Genomic DNA, 18,610 nt, shown 5'->3' with positions numbered 1-18,610 from the left:
TGCCATAGAGGGCTAGATAAGCTGCTCCTAAAAAAGTAGATGTCTGGATAAGGACTGAGAGCAATTTCACGCTATCTCAGACAGGCAACCACCAGTGCAAGGAACTTGGTAAAAGCTCTCAGGTCTGAGAGTCCGAAGAGCAGTTCTACATAGTGGTAAAGTTCCTTACACATCAAAACCCCAGGATACTTTCTGAGGGCATGGGTAGACAGTATCATGAACATAGACACCCATCTTCAGGCACCATGAGAAGAAATGAGTTTTGAGAGTTCTAGCCAGTACTGTGAAGAGAAAGAGTGTTTTCTTCTCAACTGTGTGTGAACTTGTACTGATAAAATAAGGACGGACAAGTATTTGAACAGGAAGCACAGAGACTGTCTTCCTTGTTGCAGCCTTTGTTTTGAGATATGAAGACTGTTTTAAGTGTTTCACATTCCTTCTATGATTTTTGGATATGTACATAAAACAGCAATGTCTTTAAAACATAACCAATGATACAGCTATTGACAAACAGAAACTGTGAAAGTAATTTTTGCATTGACATCTACATGCACCCAATAAGACACAAGTAAAATTACTGTACAAGTTATCTTCACAGGAGTTAAGAGTGATCACTGTGGAAGTACAGTATAATGCTGCGTACTCTGTGATCTGCACAGCTCCATACAGACCGCAGAATAGTCAGCATTACACAGTAGTCAGAGTGTCACAAAACATTTATATATGACATGTATGATTGTCATGGTTTAACCCTAGCTGGCAACTAAGCACCACACAGCTGTTCACTCACCCTCCTCATCCTGGTGGAATGTGGGAGAGAATAGGAAGGGTAAAAGTAAGAAAACTCATGGGTTGAGATACGAACAGTTTAATAATTGAAATAAAATAAAATAAAATAATAATAATAATCATTAAAATTAAAAAAAATGGTGAAAAGAACAAGAAGAGGAGCAAAACTCAGAAAAAAACAAGTGATATAATTGCCCACCACCTGCCAACTGACACCCAGCTAGTCCCCGAGCAGCGATCGCCGCCCCCTGACCAACTCCCCCCAGTTTCTATACTAAGCATGATGTCATATGGTATGGAATGTCCCTTTGGTCAGTTTGGATCAACTGTCTTGGCTGCGCCCCCTCCCAGTTTCTTGTGCACCTGGCAGAGCATGGGAAGCTGAAAAGTCCTTGACTAGTGTCAGTACTCCTTAGCAACAACTAAAACATCAGTGTGTTATCAACATTGTTCTCACCCTAAGTCCAAACCACAGCACTATGCCAGCTACTAGGAAGAAAATTAACTCTGTCCCAGCCAAAACCAGGACAATGAAAAGTGTGGAGGGACTGTTTTTGTTTTTCCAATAGCTAAGAAAAGTGAGACTATGTTCAAGGAATGAGGATTAAAAAGTAGCAAAGAAGCACTTGTGACACAAGTGAGAGTAAGTTCAGTTCTCCACATGATGAGTGAAAATAGCTACTGATAAAATTCCTCTTGTGTCAGGACTGTGGTAGGGGACTGGTTAGACACTGCAGGGAGACTGCCTGTTTGTTATTCAGACGCTGTACTGCACAGCTCCTTATTTAAAGTTGCAGTCTGTTACTTTTACCAGACAGCTGTGTTTTGTTTTTACTGCCTGTCACTGTGTGGCATCAATAAGATTTCATTTTAATTTGAAAATCAATTTAACATTAAATACTACTGACATGACAGAACAAAGCACTGGCATCTTTATACCAGAATGGCCAAATCTTCTGAGCAGTGAACAGGGAAGGCAGGTCCAGCTGTGGGAATGCCTGTGGCTACACCTCTTCCCCAGAAAAACTAGAGGTGTCTCAGGGAGAAAAGTTCTAATTGGACAGGGGGAAAAAAAAAACAACCCCAAATTATAAAACTTAAATTATGAAAGAAGAACTGACATTTTCTCAACCAAAAAAAGTAACTGTCACATGAGTCAGTTGTGGCTACAGCATGTATGAGCTTATATTTTTATATGCAGATGTCTATTGATGTCCTCTACTCTAAGGGAATTAAAGCCATCTTAAAAGTCTTTTTTTGTTTCTTGGATTTTACAAATACTTCCTGTGATGGTTAAAAAGAAAAACATATTGGGGAGGGGGACAAAAAAAAACTTAGCTACTTTTGCAAGCTCTGTTTGAGAGGAGTAAGGAATAACATAAAGGAAGAATTTTACAATTTTGGCTTCATTCTTAAGACTAAAATAATCCACTAACATCTCATATTGAAAAACTCTCTTACTTCCTATGTCACTGGTATATAAAAGACATTTAAGATGGAATAATCTATTGAAACCTGAGATCATCCTCAGGTACAAAATTTAGTCCCATCAAGTTTATGTTCTCATTTCCTAAGCACTGAGATATGAATGTTCAGAGTCATTCCCTTTGACACCAGTGTAGAGGTACTATAGGTGAAAACACTTTCCCTTATTCATCCTAACACATTTTCACCCTAGTTTTAAGGAAGTGGCTTTTTATAAACTTGTTTTACATGAAGTAGACAAGTTTTCTGCTTTGTTCCTTTTGCTTTTTTCTTCTGTGGTACACTCAGATTCAGCTATTTCTCAAATTACTGTTTCATTGACTCTCATGTGTATATACTTACGCCACCAATCTCAGGCTAAAATACTAGCAAAATGTTATTGTCTCCATTTTTCTGAAGCAGTTTCCTTAAATACAATCACTATCATTTAGTCCTCAGTCAAAATATTCCTTAGTTTCTCAAAACAGTTAAGTTGAGAAAGAGTACAGATTTTTTCACGATCCTTTCCAGTAAAAAAATCTCTCTACCCATTGTGCTAAATCCATTTCTTTGAAACCCACCTGTAGTTCTAGATCAAATAATAAAATTACTATAATTTCTAGCTTCTATTTAGTATTGTTCTTACCCTGAAGCAATTTTCTGTATAGCAGATCTCATTAGAACTTGAATCCTTTATAAATTTCCTTTTAATATCTGCTTATATTCTGATATCTACAATTTATACAAACAACTGAGATTCTGAGTTTATAGAATTCTGGTTTATTATGTCAGTAATGAGATTCTGAAAACAGAAATAAAAGTTCCTTTATCCACATTTCTATTCTCATGGATCGTTAGCTTTTTCTGTCATATTTGTAAATTTAACATCATCCACAGAATTCATAATGTTAAAAAAGATGGAAAGGTAGTTGCACAGAACTGAAAGAGTAAACTCTTGAGTTAGTCTTTTTAATAACACATCACAATGGTTCTAAAACTCAATCTTTAAAGCTGCACTAATCTTAATTTCAATAGCATTAATGGGAATGAAAGTACTATAAAGACCAACTAAGGGTACTTGATGTATCCCTTGTGGGCTGCAAGAACTCGGTAACCAGATAGGGAATAACCAGAATTGATTTACCACTAGATTTACACCATCACTTCTCCTAGCTCTTTCTAACATTCTTATGATATTCATATTCATTATTCAATTTCTTTCACTCCAGCATATATACTTCTCATTTCCTTCAGTGAGACCATATTTTAACACTCTTTTAACTTTTTCCTTTGTTTTAGTAATTTTAAAGTATCTGGCATTATATTTCAATCTGAAAAATGAATAAATAAACTGCAGAGTAATCTTTCAGGGAAGTTAACTCCAGCTGTAAACTACAGCTTGCTTAATCCAAACAGATAATAACATTTTGTGTTTGATGTATTTACCAAATGCACAATGGATGCATTTGTTTAGTAACTGCATTGGAACTGCACCAAAAACTCTGATCCCATCAAATAATGAGTACAAATTTCTGGTATATCTAATCTTTAATGTATTGCTAGGATTGGACTTCTTCAGAAAAAGAATGGGAGTCAGCACTGCAGCCAATTTTCAAAGCATTCCAAGAGCAAGCATCTTCTGCTTGTATCAATTTATAAATGGTGAAAAGCCCCACACTGAAATGTTTGGAAATAACATAGAACATGTTTTCTTGTTACAGTTGATGGAAATTGCCTGGTTATGTGGTCACTATCTCAAAATGTATTATCTTGAATTTAGGAAATTACATATGATAAGTAAGGAATTAGACTATTTACAAATGGGGACTGTCTCATGTAAGAGCAGGCAGGAGGAAAAGTCATTAGAGACACACATTTCAACATGAACTGCTGCAAATTGATCACATACGATATATTAAATATTTGGCAACAAAAAATGAGTTTTGTCTCTACACAGTATTGTTAAGATTGCTGTTAGAAGACTGTGTCAAATTCTGTCTACATACTTCAGAAAATGCGAAAATACTTGGAAGAATAGAAAACAGAGATTCTAAACTAATCAAACAGACGGGGGAAAAAAGCCTTAAGACATGAATTATCATATGTTAACTTACATAGAAAAATTGGGTATGGGAGAGCAAATCTTATTAGAATTGAGAACTGAAGTGTAAGAAAATCAAGCTACTGGATGCAGAAATTAAGTGAAGTTCTGTCTTTAAATAAAATGCTATTTCTAAATGGTAGGTGGAAGTGATCACTGTAGCAGGATTTGAAAGGAACTGATTCAAGTCCCTTGAAATCAGAGCCCTTAAAATAAGATTACTTTTAAAACAAATGTTTTGTTCCTTTTTTCAAAGGAAAACTTCTACAGTCTCTATAGGCAAATCAGAGTAGATTTGCCTAGTGGTTCTTTCTGGGTTCTGAAACAAAATTAAACAATATATACTACTTAGATTTAAAAAAAAAAAAAAAAAAGAAAAAGAAAAAGAAATCACTTTAATACATTTCATCCAGCCAGAGAAACTTTCCTTTCCTTTATGGTTCTGTAAGAAAAAACTCTAAAGGTAGGATGATAAAATTTCAGATCTACCAGGCACAGCAGAAAGACAGAAGGGAAAGTGAATTATTTCTGCTTATTCCACAGCTGGCTCCGATCCAAAGGGGAACCAGCAGATGTACTAGAAAGAGCTATGATTCCATTTCTGTGCCACAGTATGATGTGGTGCTCTGCTCTGCAGGATTCAACAGGAGCTCATGGATGCTGATGTAAAAGGCAATATATTGAAGGCAAAGGGAACTTGGAGATTCCTTGAAACATGGACAAAGTAACTCTTTATGTGTCTTGGAAACAAACTAGTTATCCCCAAAGTTATCCCCCCTAAAAAGACTCATTGTTTTGCCAGCCAAACTACTTTAATTAATTACGTGCAAACTGTGGGACAAGTGCACTCTTTGTCAAAACTTGTTCACTCAGGTCTCCTTCCAGCATACTCCACTCTGATCCTGACAAGCAGTCAGGACATGTTAAGAGTGTGCACCCAGGCACACTGTATTCTTTTTATTCTCATTTGTACTCTTATTTTTTTTTTAATTTGACTGCAGGGATTGAATGTCCCATTTTTAAAATCTGGCTCTGCATAAGTTTTCTCCTACAGTATAACACTAATACATTAAACCCACATATGTCACAAGTCACTCTTTTTCAAACCCCACTGCTAGGCCTTCAAAATAATAATGCTTTCTAAATTTTGAAGTTTACAGTTTTTCTTTTAGTAATGTTCTTAAGTTAGTAATACCTATCCAGCCATGAAAACAAGTACAATTTAGTCTCCTAACCATAGTACACTCTAGGAAATTATCTTCAGCATCCTCTGAGAAATCACTGCAGCTGTGAAATACACATTTCCCCACAAAACAGTCAATCAATTCATATTTGTGAGCTACTTACTTGTGTAAGTGAGCTGAAATCCTTGGTCAGTATCAGATCCATTGGTATTAAACTCTATCCACAGATGGTTAGAGGTGCTATTAAGGACAACTCCCATCATGTCATTTTTGGTGAAGGCTCCCAGAGAGCGTGAAGAACTGTCTTTTCCATCATACACCTTGTAGAAACAAAATAATAGTATGAATCTGGACATCAAATCTTAATATTTGAAAAACATTAGTTTATCTTTATAGAATACTTCCGAAGTTAGCTATGTAATGCCAATAGTTTCTCCAAAAGTTAGTGTTTCCATTTGTGAGGTACATACCACTTGGTTATGCAGTTCAGTGAAATATATAAAACATTCTGTCACCCTTAAAGGGTTTTATAGTCTTTTTTCCTTTTCAGTTTTGTGAGCTTATCTTGAATGATATTAATATTTATATGCAACTCTATCTTCTGAGGTTTCATAAGCTCAAATTATTTTTCACGATTATTCACAAAGGCTAACAGAAGTATAATTTTTGAAATCACCATTGAAGTAAGGCTGTAAGAGGCAAACCCTTACAGCCTACTCTGTTCTCTCCTGTATGGAGATATCAACAACAGAACTAAGGTATTAAAGTCAATATGTCACCTTTTATTTCAGACTCTGAGCTTGCAGTGATTTTTGTTTTACTATAGGTTTTAACAAAGAAAGATAGGTCTTCAAAAAGATATCTGAGTCTATTTACAAACTAAGTGTAGAGATATTCTTATTTACCATGTTACTTTATTGAAAACTTTCAATGGAGAACAAAATCAACAAATTAACCTCTGTGATTTTTCAAATACTAGAATGAATAAGAATGTCCTTTTGATTGTTCACCAATACAGGACAAGTACAAAATGTTGGCTACAGGGTGAAAAATTATTTTTGCTTATTGCAAAAGCTTGAAAGCCATAAAGTGCCAAAATAGTCTTCTTTGGGGTTCTTTTGTCTCAAGATGAATTTTAAAAAGTGAATTCCTTCTTTAAATTAAATAAATCACCTGTACTTTGTCATGGAAAAAGAGGCAAATATGAAGTGTGTTTCATACTTCCAAAACATACCATGTATCATGTTGATGCTTATACAAAAGCAAGTAATGAATCTGAACAGCTGTTTTCTAATATGAAGTAAAAGGTAATTTACCCTGATCTCATATGTCCTAGAGTGACTGTAGATAACTAGTGCAAAAGCTACAATTACAGTAAATATCTTAAGCTCTGGATGATCTTCTGTCCATTCGCAGACCTTGTGGTACAGTGAGGATTTATACTGATTCCAGCCAGCAGCAGGCAGTGACCCATTTAACAATCTAAATTGCTACGTCTAAGTCACAGATACTTCTTCCTATTTGAATGTCCAGTTAGATCTATTAATGAAATTTAGAAATGCATCTTTTGAGAGGACAGACCACTGCAACTACTTTTATGGACGATGAGCAACAGTTAAAAACAGAGCTACTTTCTCAGGGGAGAAAATAGCAGCATAGCATCAATATAGGTGAATGTCTTGAAAGTACCTCATTCATCTCAAGTGCCAACATTAATAAAATAAAATAATAAAAACAATGTGCATAAAGATTTTTTTAAGATAAAAACATAAATTTAGTTTAATAAACATACACAGATATGAATAATTATCTTCCCTAAAAGAAATTATGCTAGCCACAGATAGAACAGTACATTCTGTCCTTATTACTAAGGCAAAGATTGTCTTGTATCACGGCACACTGATGAGCTATTGGAAGACAAAATCAATTGTATTTAAGCTTCGTGCGAGCAGTAACACATACTTAATGTCTACGTCTTGGCAGAAATGTGACTTTAAGCTGTGCTAAGAGTATCTGAAAAAATGCTTCCAAGCTTTTACCATTGTCCTGGGCCAGAACTACAGATCACTTTCATGGACTGATTACACTTTATTTATCAGAGCTGGAAATCTATTATACAAAATAAATAAGCATTCATTCAGCATAAGATTTATTTTTACTAACATTCTTATACATATTATGCAAAAAGCACAGATATATTTTACTTGGTTTGAGAGATACTACTTTGAATGGAATGATCTATTTTTAATTGTCATTAATAAAAATGCTATCTATGTCAAAAAAAGTGATTTTTATTCATCTTTAAACAAAACCCCAAACAACAGCTAATTACTATAATTGTCCCTTAGACATCCTATTCCAACAGTGTTCTACCTCACTGCTACTGATACTCTTCCTACCTGAGGATGAGCAAGTTAAACAATAGTATCTCTCAGGATGAACCCAGACACAAATGAAAACATTATTTTATGAAATAAAGGTAAGAGGGATCACGTGAAAGCAGCTGTAAAAAAAGCTGTGACAATTTTTAACTGGTGACACTTGTCCAGCTGTTGTTTACAGACGTAAGTAGGTACATGTCTACTCTAGTAATTGAAACAGTGTTAGTGAACAAATATAAGCACTGAACCCCCATCTTCTATACTGATAACTTGTTTGAACCATCCCTGGGAAAGAAAAAGCATTTTTCCTAACAACTCTTGGTCATGGTTTGGTAATTAGTGTGGGCCAAGGACTATTCCCAATAGGCGGCTTGTGTGCAACCATTGTGTTCTGTCATATGTGACTGTGTCCAGAGCCAGAGAGTACCTTTAATACACTAGTCCAGACATTACCACTACTAACTCACATATAGTGCATGTTTAACTCATTCAGGAGAACCTGTCTGAAATACAATTCACATACTACAATTACTATTTTATCTGTCATGAAGAAAAAAGGAAGGTCTACTTGGCCAAATAGATGAAAGACATGAAATTACATTCTGGTTTTCCTCTTACCTCTAAGAAATTCACAGTGATTGCATTATAAAGATTTCACCGTAAGTAGCCAATTTAAAGAATTATGAAATTTCAAGTGGTAGTTAAAGCAGGGAGATTGGGAAGCTGAACTGTTAGTGAATCAGAAAGGATAAACTTTAAAATAAACAGATAATCCAGGTACTCAATTTTGCCATATGCCTCTATACGGTGATTCTGTTTCTATTTCTTTACTTGAGTTCAGATTTCTTTCCCACTAATTCAAGTTCAAACTTTGCCACAGCTACAGAAAGCTTTGCCTATGACTTATACTCATTAACCTGCATGTATTCTCCTTGAAAACATTAGTTTTGACCCTTCCTCATGCACACGGTCTTACTGATATCAGAAATACCCTTGCATATTATGTTATTCCCTGTGCTCTCTATCCAGCCTCAATATTCCCACTTGTGCCAACAGTAAACCTAGCTGAATATATACAGCTGAAGGTGGTTTGTATTTTCAAAGCAAGTAAACAGTGCCAGAGTAGGAGTCCAATCACCACAACTCGACCGTCTACACAGTATTTATTGTCAGTACCTCCTTGGCACACATTTAATGAAGACTTACTAACACCCTCACAAATCTTTCCTGAGAAAGCATTAGTCCAGGAGCTGCATAGGCCAGGGACTCTTTCTGAGAGACAGTTTGAGTGAGCCACCTTGTTTTGTAAGATTAGAAAGTTTAACATTATGGATGTAGCCAAACTGCAGAAGCTGGCCTCGGGGGCAGTGGGGAATGATCACAGCATTGTTTGGAGCACTAGGATAAATGTAGCCAAAGCATTCAGGGACACCCCATTTCACCTAAACATTTGTAAGGAACTAAAAGGGAAGCGCTTGCCCTACTGCTGGGATTAAAAGATGCAGGCAAGAGAAGAGGACAGTGCTACGATTATTCATGAGGCAAAATGCTCTAGTAATGGTGCCAATGTTACAGCACCTGCTGTGGGAATGTAAAAACAGACGCTCACCTGAAGGAGAAGGAAATTCTGCCTACATTTCCTTAAACTCCAGTTTCTCATTCTGACAGTAAAAAGAAATTACTTACAACTAAACTTTGCAATTTTCCTTAATTGCAGAGATCTTTATGGCATAAAATCATCTCAAAGGGAAATTTTTTTAAAATATTGCTTTTATGGTTTCAGAGGTAACTCCTGTATAGCTTCCTGACATAGCTATGCATCTTTCTAGATGTATTCCTAAATCTTTTCATTACATCCTCATGGAATTCTTTATGATCTTACCTGAAACGACTAATGATATTATATACTTCATAAGACATTCGTGGTCGGTTGACCTTGGCGTTATCAGGGTTGTTTCTCACACTTTTCTTCCTCACTCCTCTTTCTCACACTCTGCCTAGCAGCGTTTTGCCCTTTCCTAAATACGCTTTCCCTGAGGTGCCGCCATCTTGGCTGCGGGGCTCAGCTGTGCCCTGCGCTGGGTAGGTTGGAACCGGCTGGAACCGGCTGGAACCGGCTGTGTCCGGCACGGGGCAGCCCCGGCCTCCCCTCACAGCGGCCGCCCCGCAGCCCCTCACTAACAAAACCGGGGCACCTGCACCCAATGCAACATTACATATGTACGTATTTTCTTCAAAAACAGAGTAAGATATTCAGGTGAGAAAATGCCCTGTATTTCAGCACAAGGTTTATAAATATTCTTAAGCCTTAGGGCACCCCTCGCAAGTTGCCTGCACGGCAGTCTTGGGGCTTTCTTCTGTGGAGACACAAGATGGAAGGCTGGTGTTTATAACATATTTTGCTTATATTTATGGTACAGATAGGAAGGAAATCAAACTTCAGAAGTCCGCAGCCCTGCCAAAGGTGTGGGTAAGGTAAGCCTTTGGAGAGTGTCTTAATTTCCCAACTGCTCAGACTGTAGATCTGGTCAGAGCACATGAAAATTTATTTCTGTCTCACATTCTCAGATCTCCTTCCCATACAAAACAGGACAGGAAAGGGAAGAGGGAGAAGAGAGTAAATAGTATATATTTGCTTAAACTAGGCTATAACTGAAGCATGCAACCACAGTTAAGGAACATTTCTGAATCATTTTAGGGAAATAAAATAAAACAAAATATTATTTTAGCTGAGAATGAACATCCTTCTTGCTGAAAAATTAGGTGCTATAATCCGTAAGATATTTCCCTTTTTCCTGATATTAAAAAGGCTGATTTCTTTGAAAAAATGTAAAAATAAAATGGAAAAGGAATGCAATAGTGAGCTCTGATAAATTATTGAAGACAAATGTATGACCCTGTATGAAGGAGAAGACATCACTCCACATGTGTAAGAACAAAATTGAAAATTAGTGCTAAAGATGATATAGTGCTGAAATATGAGAGTTTGTAGAGGACTGAAGAATGTTAAAATACAGGACACTATTTTGCTTGTCTATATAGTAGTGCCTTGTGGTATCCATTTCTTGAGTCTTCTGTATAGTTCTGGTCTGTGCATGTGCAGAAGGGTAGAGCGGAGCTGTGAAAGTGCAGACACAGGCAATGATTGAGGAGCATCTGCCTTAGAAACAGAGACTAAGTTTGAACAGGAGAAGGCTGAGCAGGGATATGATAGAGGTTTACGTAATCATGAAGGTATTAAAGAACTTGAATGCAAAACTATTCATCAAATCCTGTATTGTTAGAGCAAAGGAGTACTTAATGAAACTTGATGTTTCATTAATCAACTAACGATGCTGATTTCAGAGATGAAAGAAACTACTTCTTTACACCGTACATAATGAACTTCCAGGATTTGTTGTCATAGAAGAGGTTTCTAGTAGTATCAACTAATTTAAAGGACTACCAAAATTCAAAGACAATATGTCGGTAGCAGATGAAAGAGACAGCAAAGTCTAACTTTGGTCTAACTTAACCCAACAGCTGTGGATGTTGGGGGAGCATAAGGGCAATGGAGCACAGACAGTGGCCAAGCTTGCATATTTTACCTAGGTAAAACCACCTATCACTATTTTCAGAGAAAGCATACTGAGCTAGATGGACCACTTGGTTCAACTCAGCATAGTAACTCTTGTGTTTCTAAGATAACTGGCATTGTCTTGGAAAACAAAAATTCTTCATGCTGGCTTGCTATGCTTGGTTGCTGGAATGTTCATAGAATCACAGAATCATAGAATCGTTTAGGTTGGAAAAGACGTTTAAGATCATCCAGTCCAACCATTAACCTACACTACCAAGTCCACACTAAACCAATCAAGGGTAGACTAGACTAAACCATGTCCCAAAGTGCCACGTCTACCTGTTTTTTGAACACTTCCAGGGATGGTGACTCCACCACCACTCTGGGCAGCCTGTTCCAATGTTTGACTACCCTTTCCATGAAGAAATTTTTCCTAATATCCAACCTAAACCTCCCCTGACGCAGCTTGAACCCATTTCCTCTCGTCCTATCACTATGTGGGAGAAGAAACCAACACCCACCTCACTACAACCTCCTTTCAGGTAGTTGTAGAGAGCGATGTTCTCTGCTTTCAGCTAGCAGACCGAAATCATCACAAAGTGTCTTTTTAGTGTTAAGCAGGCAGACAGTATCATCTCATGATGCATGGCAAGACAGGGAAGAATATTTCTTTCTGTCTAGAAGAGTATCTCCTATAAATTTATTTCTTTCCGTCTAGAAGAGTATCTCCTATAAATTAACTAAAGATATCAGAAACTGCATGGGCAAGTTTATAAAACCTGAATGCTAGAGATACTTTAGCCACTAATATAAACAAAGGTAGGACACAACTCCAGACATTAACATTCAGTTGTACACTCTGTTCAACCTCCAGCACATTTTCAGTCAAGATTTTGGCCTGCTCCTCTTGGCAGTCTTCCAGAGAATGTCTGGGTAAGTTTGGGAGCTAGATCAAGGGCTGATTCCAATGGAGATATGTACAAGGACCTCCTGGCATGGGAGTGAAAAGGAAATAGACTTTATTTTTATAAATGCAGGTTATGGAGACGCTATGGGGGAAGACATTTTAATTGCATAAATAGAAGTTGTGCCATACCAGTTGGCTCAGAAACAGAGAACAGGCCTTGCAGTACAGATATGACCACAATTTTGTTTTTGCTTCCTGTGGATTCTCAGGAGTACTGTGCTAACAGATTTATGAAAGAAGAAAGTATCTAACAGATTGCTCAGAACAGCATTCTCTCAGGCATATCTTCCTTATATCTCCAGGGAATATCTCTACGTATGCTTGACATTACTCGTGAAATATTCTGAAAGATAATTGAGTTTCTTGAATGTTTGTTTAGGGCTTTCTAAGATTTTTTTGTTGTTGTTCAGGTAGTTTATTAAATTATTTATAAATTTTTTATGTGCAAAGCTTCTGGGAGACTTATGTACCATATCCAAGCAGCTCAGTGGGCAATTAAATTCTTCCTTGTCTGCTGCATCTGTTCAGAGCAAAAATACTTTGGGGGATCTGCACTGTCAGACCTTGGAAGATGGGAGCAAAGGACAATATAGACCACATACTTTGCCCACCTACTCAATTCTCTTTGATCTAAAAGGAAAACTATAGGCCAGGGTCTTGCAGTGTTTCATGCATGGTGGCCACACAAGCATGGAGACATATATTATCATCGATTTTGGGGGTAAAGATGGAGAAAATGCTGTTCTTTTGACTGTAACTTTCTAATGCTATTGGGGTTTCTTAAAGTTTTGTTTATTTCATGGTCTAATCCAGTTTGTACTTGCTAAAAAGAACAGGTATAACAAAGATATGAATGTCTATATTAATAAAGACAATACTTAAAGGAAAGTCTTTTTTTTTTCCTGTCTCCCTACCTTCATCGTATCTCTAAATGCCTTGTATTTTGCAGGAAATGTATAACTTCAAATTGAATTGTCACGCTTATTTACATAAGGAGTCTCTTAAGATGACAAAATTGATAAAAGTGTGGCCACCAAAATTTGATACATAACAATGATATGTTTAAACTCCTTGTGGGAAGCATTCAGTGCAAATAAAAATAGTAAAATCAAGTTAGAAATGTACACAGCAATTTCTAACATGTTAAATGGGTTGCTGTGAGATCCCCAGACAGCAAGTTGCTAACTGAATTCTGAATACTTGGTGATTTGAAGTATGAATTAACTCTGAAAATTTAGAGACATAAATTTGAAAGGGTAATTTAATGTATGCTCAATACTTCAGATGAATGTCATGATTTTCAGTACATACAAGAAAGCAGCAGCCATTATTAAGAAAAGACAGATTATGGCCATGCTGTAGAAAAACACATTACATGTTCAAAGTCTGTATATATTCAGGCCAAGTTTCAAAGGCTACCTACAACATAAAGGATGAAACCATCTTCTGTAATTACAGCTTTAGTCAATATTACAATGGTATGTTAGCTAGCTTCTTTCTGTTCAAATAAGCAAATTAATTCATTTGAAAAAAATACCAGTTCTGTGCAAGACAAATAAAATAAGAAAATAAAAATGTACCAAAAATGTACCGAAATTAAAACCTATCCTTTGTTAAGTAATCACCGTGCTACACTTACAAATATTACCGCAACAGAAAATAATACAGATACTTTTGTATTCAAACTCCAAGTTCACATTTTAGGGTTTTTTTTTTACATTTTAACCCAGTATAAATGTAACTGAACTCTCAATGTCTATCGTGGTTTAACCCCAACTGGCAACTAAGCACCATGCAGCCATTCACTCACCCTGCCCACCCTGGTGGTATGTGGGAGAGAATCGGAAGGGTAAAAGTAAAGAAAAACTCATGGGTTGAGATACGAACAGTTTAATAATTCAAATAAAATATAAAAAAATAAAAAATAAAAAATTAATATTTTTTTTTAAATGGTGAAAAGGAAAACAACAAAAGGAGGAACAAAACTCAGGAAAAACAAGTGATGCAACCACTCACCACCTGCTGACTGATGCCTAGCCAGTCCCCGAGCAGCGATCACTGCCCCCCAGCAAACTCCACCCAGTTTATATACTGAGCATGACATCATATGGTATGGAATAGCCCTTTGGCCAGTTTGGATCTTAGCTGTGCCCCCTCCCAGCTTCTGGTGCACCTGGCAGAGCATGGGAAGCTGAAAATATCCTTGACTAGCGTCAGTACTACTTAGCAACAACTAAAACATCAGTGTGTTATCACCATTATTCTATGCCAGCTACTAGGAAGAAAATTAACTTTATCCCAGATGAAACCAGGACAATGTCACCTATAGTTTCTTTGAATCTAGTATAAATAATTGAATCTAGTAAAGTGATGCTATCCACATAGAATGTATTCATTTTGTATGAGAAAGTGAAATGAAAATAAAAATAATTTGTGTTAAAAGCAGAGTTGTTCATGCAATGTGAATGTTGAGCATGGTAGAAAATGAAATTATTTTCTTTTTACCTTAACAATATCTCCCTCACGCAGCTGAAAGCTCCTGGCTCTCAGATGGATCCCTTTTCCAGCCTCTGTTTCAATTTTATAGATACATTCATGATTGTTGTCATAATTAGATGGAAAATTTGGAGACAGCAATGTTCCTTCATTTCCAGAGACAGTTGCTCCACATTCAGCTAAAGAAAACAGACACATTAAAAAAAAAAAAAAAAGTGAATTATCCATTTCAAGAAAACATGAGTTATTTGCAGTAATATTTAGACTCTATGAAAACTCTGTGAAAACTCTATGAAAACAGGCTATCTAGGAAATGTCTGTTTCTGTCAGATTTCATCTGTCTGACAAACTCCTAGGAACCCTACCAAAGTTGCTATCTCCTGCATTTCACTGGATATGTTTATTAGGTGCACTTAGGTGCTTTTATGTAATTCCCTTTACCTTCAGTTTATCCCTTGGTCCTCCCATCAGACTAACCTATAATGCAGATAAGCCAGATTCCATAAAAACTGGATGTTTTGCTGAAATATAGTTATTGTGGTAACATTTCAAATAAATATAACATTGATTTCACTTACTTCCTTGTTCAGCTTTACAAATAAGTTATTAGAAAAAGCAGACAATGAGCTGCTGAGATAAACGAATCTGGCAATAAATCAAAAGCATTCAAATATTTTTTTCTCCACCAGGAATAAAACAAAAAACTATTTATTGACATTTATTGACATCAGTCAGGAACAAGCAGGCAGCTCTCTTCTTTTCCAGCTAAAGATTAGGTGAGTCATCTTCACAGCCATCTGTAGTAAGAAGTTATTGACACTTTCAGTAGACATTTTTGTCATTGCTCCCCAGTAAAGAAAATTATAAAGTATAGGAAGAGTGGCATGTTCTGGCCCATGGGCTCAGTTTGAGTTCTGAATAAAGACTAATAAAATTATTCCAAATGTGCAATATAAATTTCAGCACATAAATGAAAACATCCAACAGGATAGAAAATAGCATTGGTGTACTGTTCAAACAAATATTCAAAATTGTTTAAAAATGGCCTAAAACCACCTTCTAAACCCCCACAGTAACAGTAACATACTATTACTCTACAGGGTTTTTTTAAGGTGGATGAGATTGATATTTATATCTCATTGTTCAGGCTCAAGATAAAATATACTGTGTTAAATACAGATTTTGACCTAAAAATCATTAAGACCTCATTCAGAGTTTGGTAAAAAATGTATTTTAACAATTAAACTAATAATAAATTAATGTATAATTGCAAATCAACAGGTATTTTTTTATCAAAGATGTGGTAAGTTTAAAAAAAAATCTGTATTTTTTCTATAATTGTTAAATAGACTTTTAGGGTTCATAGGATGTTAAAATACTCATTTTTGGAAATGTGTGGGGTTTACAATTTGAGGTAAAACTGAGTATACTTTAACAAGTACATACATAAAGAATAATTCTGAAAATACAGTGTAAAGCTATATTAGAAAATAATTAATTTAAACATATTCAGGAAGAAATGTATGTTTGTATTTACAAACAGGCAATCTAAAAAAAACGTGTTTACATTTCCAATGCCTTGACAGACATCATCAAATTTATGTGCTTCTTGCTTTTGAAAAGCCTAAAACTGTGAATTTTTCTGTATTTTAGACTTCCTCCCTTCAATAAAAAAAAGGGAGGAAGAAGGAGGAGAGTGATGCAGGGAAGGATGGAAGGAAGTGGGAAGGAGGGAGGGAAAGATGAAAGAGGGGAAGAAAGGAAGGGGGGAATGAAATAGTCACAGTCTTATTTGGAGCCTTATTTCTACTCTACATTTGGGCTCTCCTTAGGCAAAGTGAAGAGGGTGATCACCAATAAGCCGGCTCGGGATCGTTGATTTAGCACATAAGGTACAGTTCATTTGCTATTTTGAAGTAGACCTTTATGCTCTCCCCTCCCTTAGCTTACTTAGGCCCTGAGCTGCATTATATTTAATAAGCAGAAGAGTGTTGGGGAGTAAGAACCCCTGCCACCAAACTTCAGACAGACGAACTCTGCCTGTGTTGGGAAGTGTGGGATGCACCAGGTATTTCTAACATGTTTAAAGTCACTTTACTTTGTCTAAGTGTTTCAAAGAACTGTAGAAGACTGACAAATGAACTAGATTTTTATTTTGATACTTCCTTGGTGAAGGATCTGTCAAATATGTGATACATATTACATATGCTTACATATACATATCTATATATATATTTGTGTGTACATGTTCATAATGTAGCTGGTTTTGTCTTTGATTTGTAGGAAGAAGGTGGAACTAATTGAGTTTATAAAATGTAATTCAAAGCAATGCCAACATTAATGCCAGACATGTTTAGACACATACTACTCAATGTCCTCTTCTGTTTATGATACCAGTACTCTACACAAGCCTCCTGCAAACAAGGGTTTGCCCAAGGAAAGATCCATGCAAAAATACCTATGTTCCCTTAGGCTGCACTGATATCTTATTATCTACCGCCTTCAAAGAATGAGAAAATATAGAAGTAAAATGCTGCAGAGAAGAATATAAGAAAACGTCACAGAAGCAAAGGTTTCTTCTTACATAATGCTCATACAGTATTCTAGATTTTGTTCCAGTGATTGACTGTAAACCACTAAGACATATGCAGTAATAGAAAAAGTGTACAATGAGCTTTCCCTAATCTAGAACTGGCCAAGTTAGTGATAGGACGAGAGGAAATGGGCTCAAGCTGCGCCAGGGGAAGTTTAGGTTGGGTATTAGGAAAAATTTCTTCATGGAAAGGGTGGTCAAGCATTGGAACAGGCTGCCCAGAGAGGTGGTGGAGTCACCATCCCTGGAAGCGTTCAAAAAATGGGTAGATGTGGCACTCTGGGACATGGTTTAGTCTAGTCTACCCTTGATTGGTTTAGTGTGGACTTAGTGGTGTGGGTTGATGGTTGGACGGGATGATCTTCGAGGTCTTTTCCAACCTAAACAATTCTATGATTCTATGATAAATTTCCTGTTCTGATAAGTCTATGTTCCAAAGTTCAAAACCATGGCAATTTAAATCTGTGAATAAAAGTATTGACATATAAGATCAGGGATAATGAGGGTCACAAACTAAAATTAATACAATATTACTACCCTACGTATACTACGTTCTGCAAGAAGCAGACATGCTTTCTGCTATGAACAATTACTTATTTACTAAAATTCAATTACATCACAAAATTCTTTGAACTCCAGTTGGCACTCATACACCTCCAACCTATCCCATACAACCATATTCTGTTTTCAGTGCATACTACCCCTTCTCAAATACCTTGCAAATATTTGACAGCTATGCAGTTTCATTAGGCTCTATCATTCCCTTTGTTATCATGACAAAGGGTTGCTCATGTCCTCTGACCAGTCAAGTTTCCTAGCTCATCTCATGTCAGTCAGTAAATCACTGACACAGCCCCCAGAAAGAGGTTTCCAAAGGAAAGCAAGCCCTTCCTTGTCAACTTCCGTCCCTCAGGAGGAAAATTATACAAAACATGTCACAGCTCAGGTTAACGTTTTCTTGCTACTTTTTGCTAATGTTAGCCAAGTTAAGGCCATATTTAATTAGCTCCCCCAATTTCTTGGCCTGCAGGTTTAAGTGACTTTTTTCAGAGATACACTGGCCCCATCCATGGAAA

General features: G+C 36.5%; 1 protein-coding gene across 1 annotated transcript in view; it reads right to left on the bottom strand.

Annotated features, from left to right (window-relative positions):
* Positions 1-18,610, bottom strand: part of CSMD1 (CUB and Sushi multiple domains 1) — a 1,273,929-nt gene that overhangs the window by 270,089 nt on the left and 985,230 nt on the right. The window contains exons 22-23 of the mRNA XM_075708500.1: positions 14,951-15,120; positions 5,702-5,858 (exon numbers count right to left, since the gene is read on the bottom strand). Coding sequence (XP_075564615.1) covers positions 5,702-5,858; positions 14,951-15,120 — 327 coding nt within the window. The remainder of the gene's footprint in view (positions 1-5,701; positions 5,859-14,950; positions 15,121-18,610) is intronic.

The sequence above is a fragment of the Pelecanus crispus genome, chromosome 3, assembly GCF_030463565.1.
Source record: "Pelecanus crispus isolate bPelCri1 chromosome 3, bPelCri1.pri, whole genome shotgun sequence".
In the NCBI taxonomy this organism is placed as follows: domain Eukaryota; kingdom Metazoa; phylum Chordata; class Aves; order Pelecaniformes; family Pelecanidae; genus Pelecanus; species Pelecanus crispus.
Note: the sequence above shows the minus strand (reverse complement) of the source record. Positions and strands in the feature narration are given on the sequence as shown.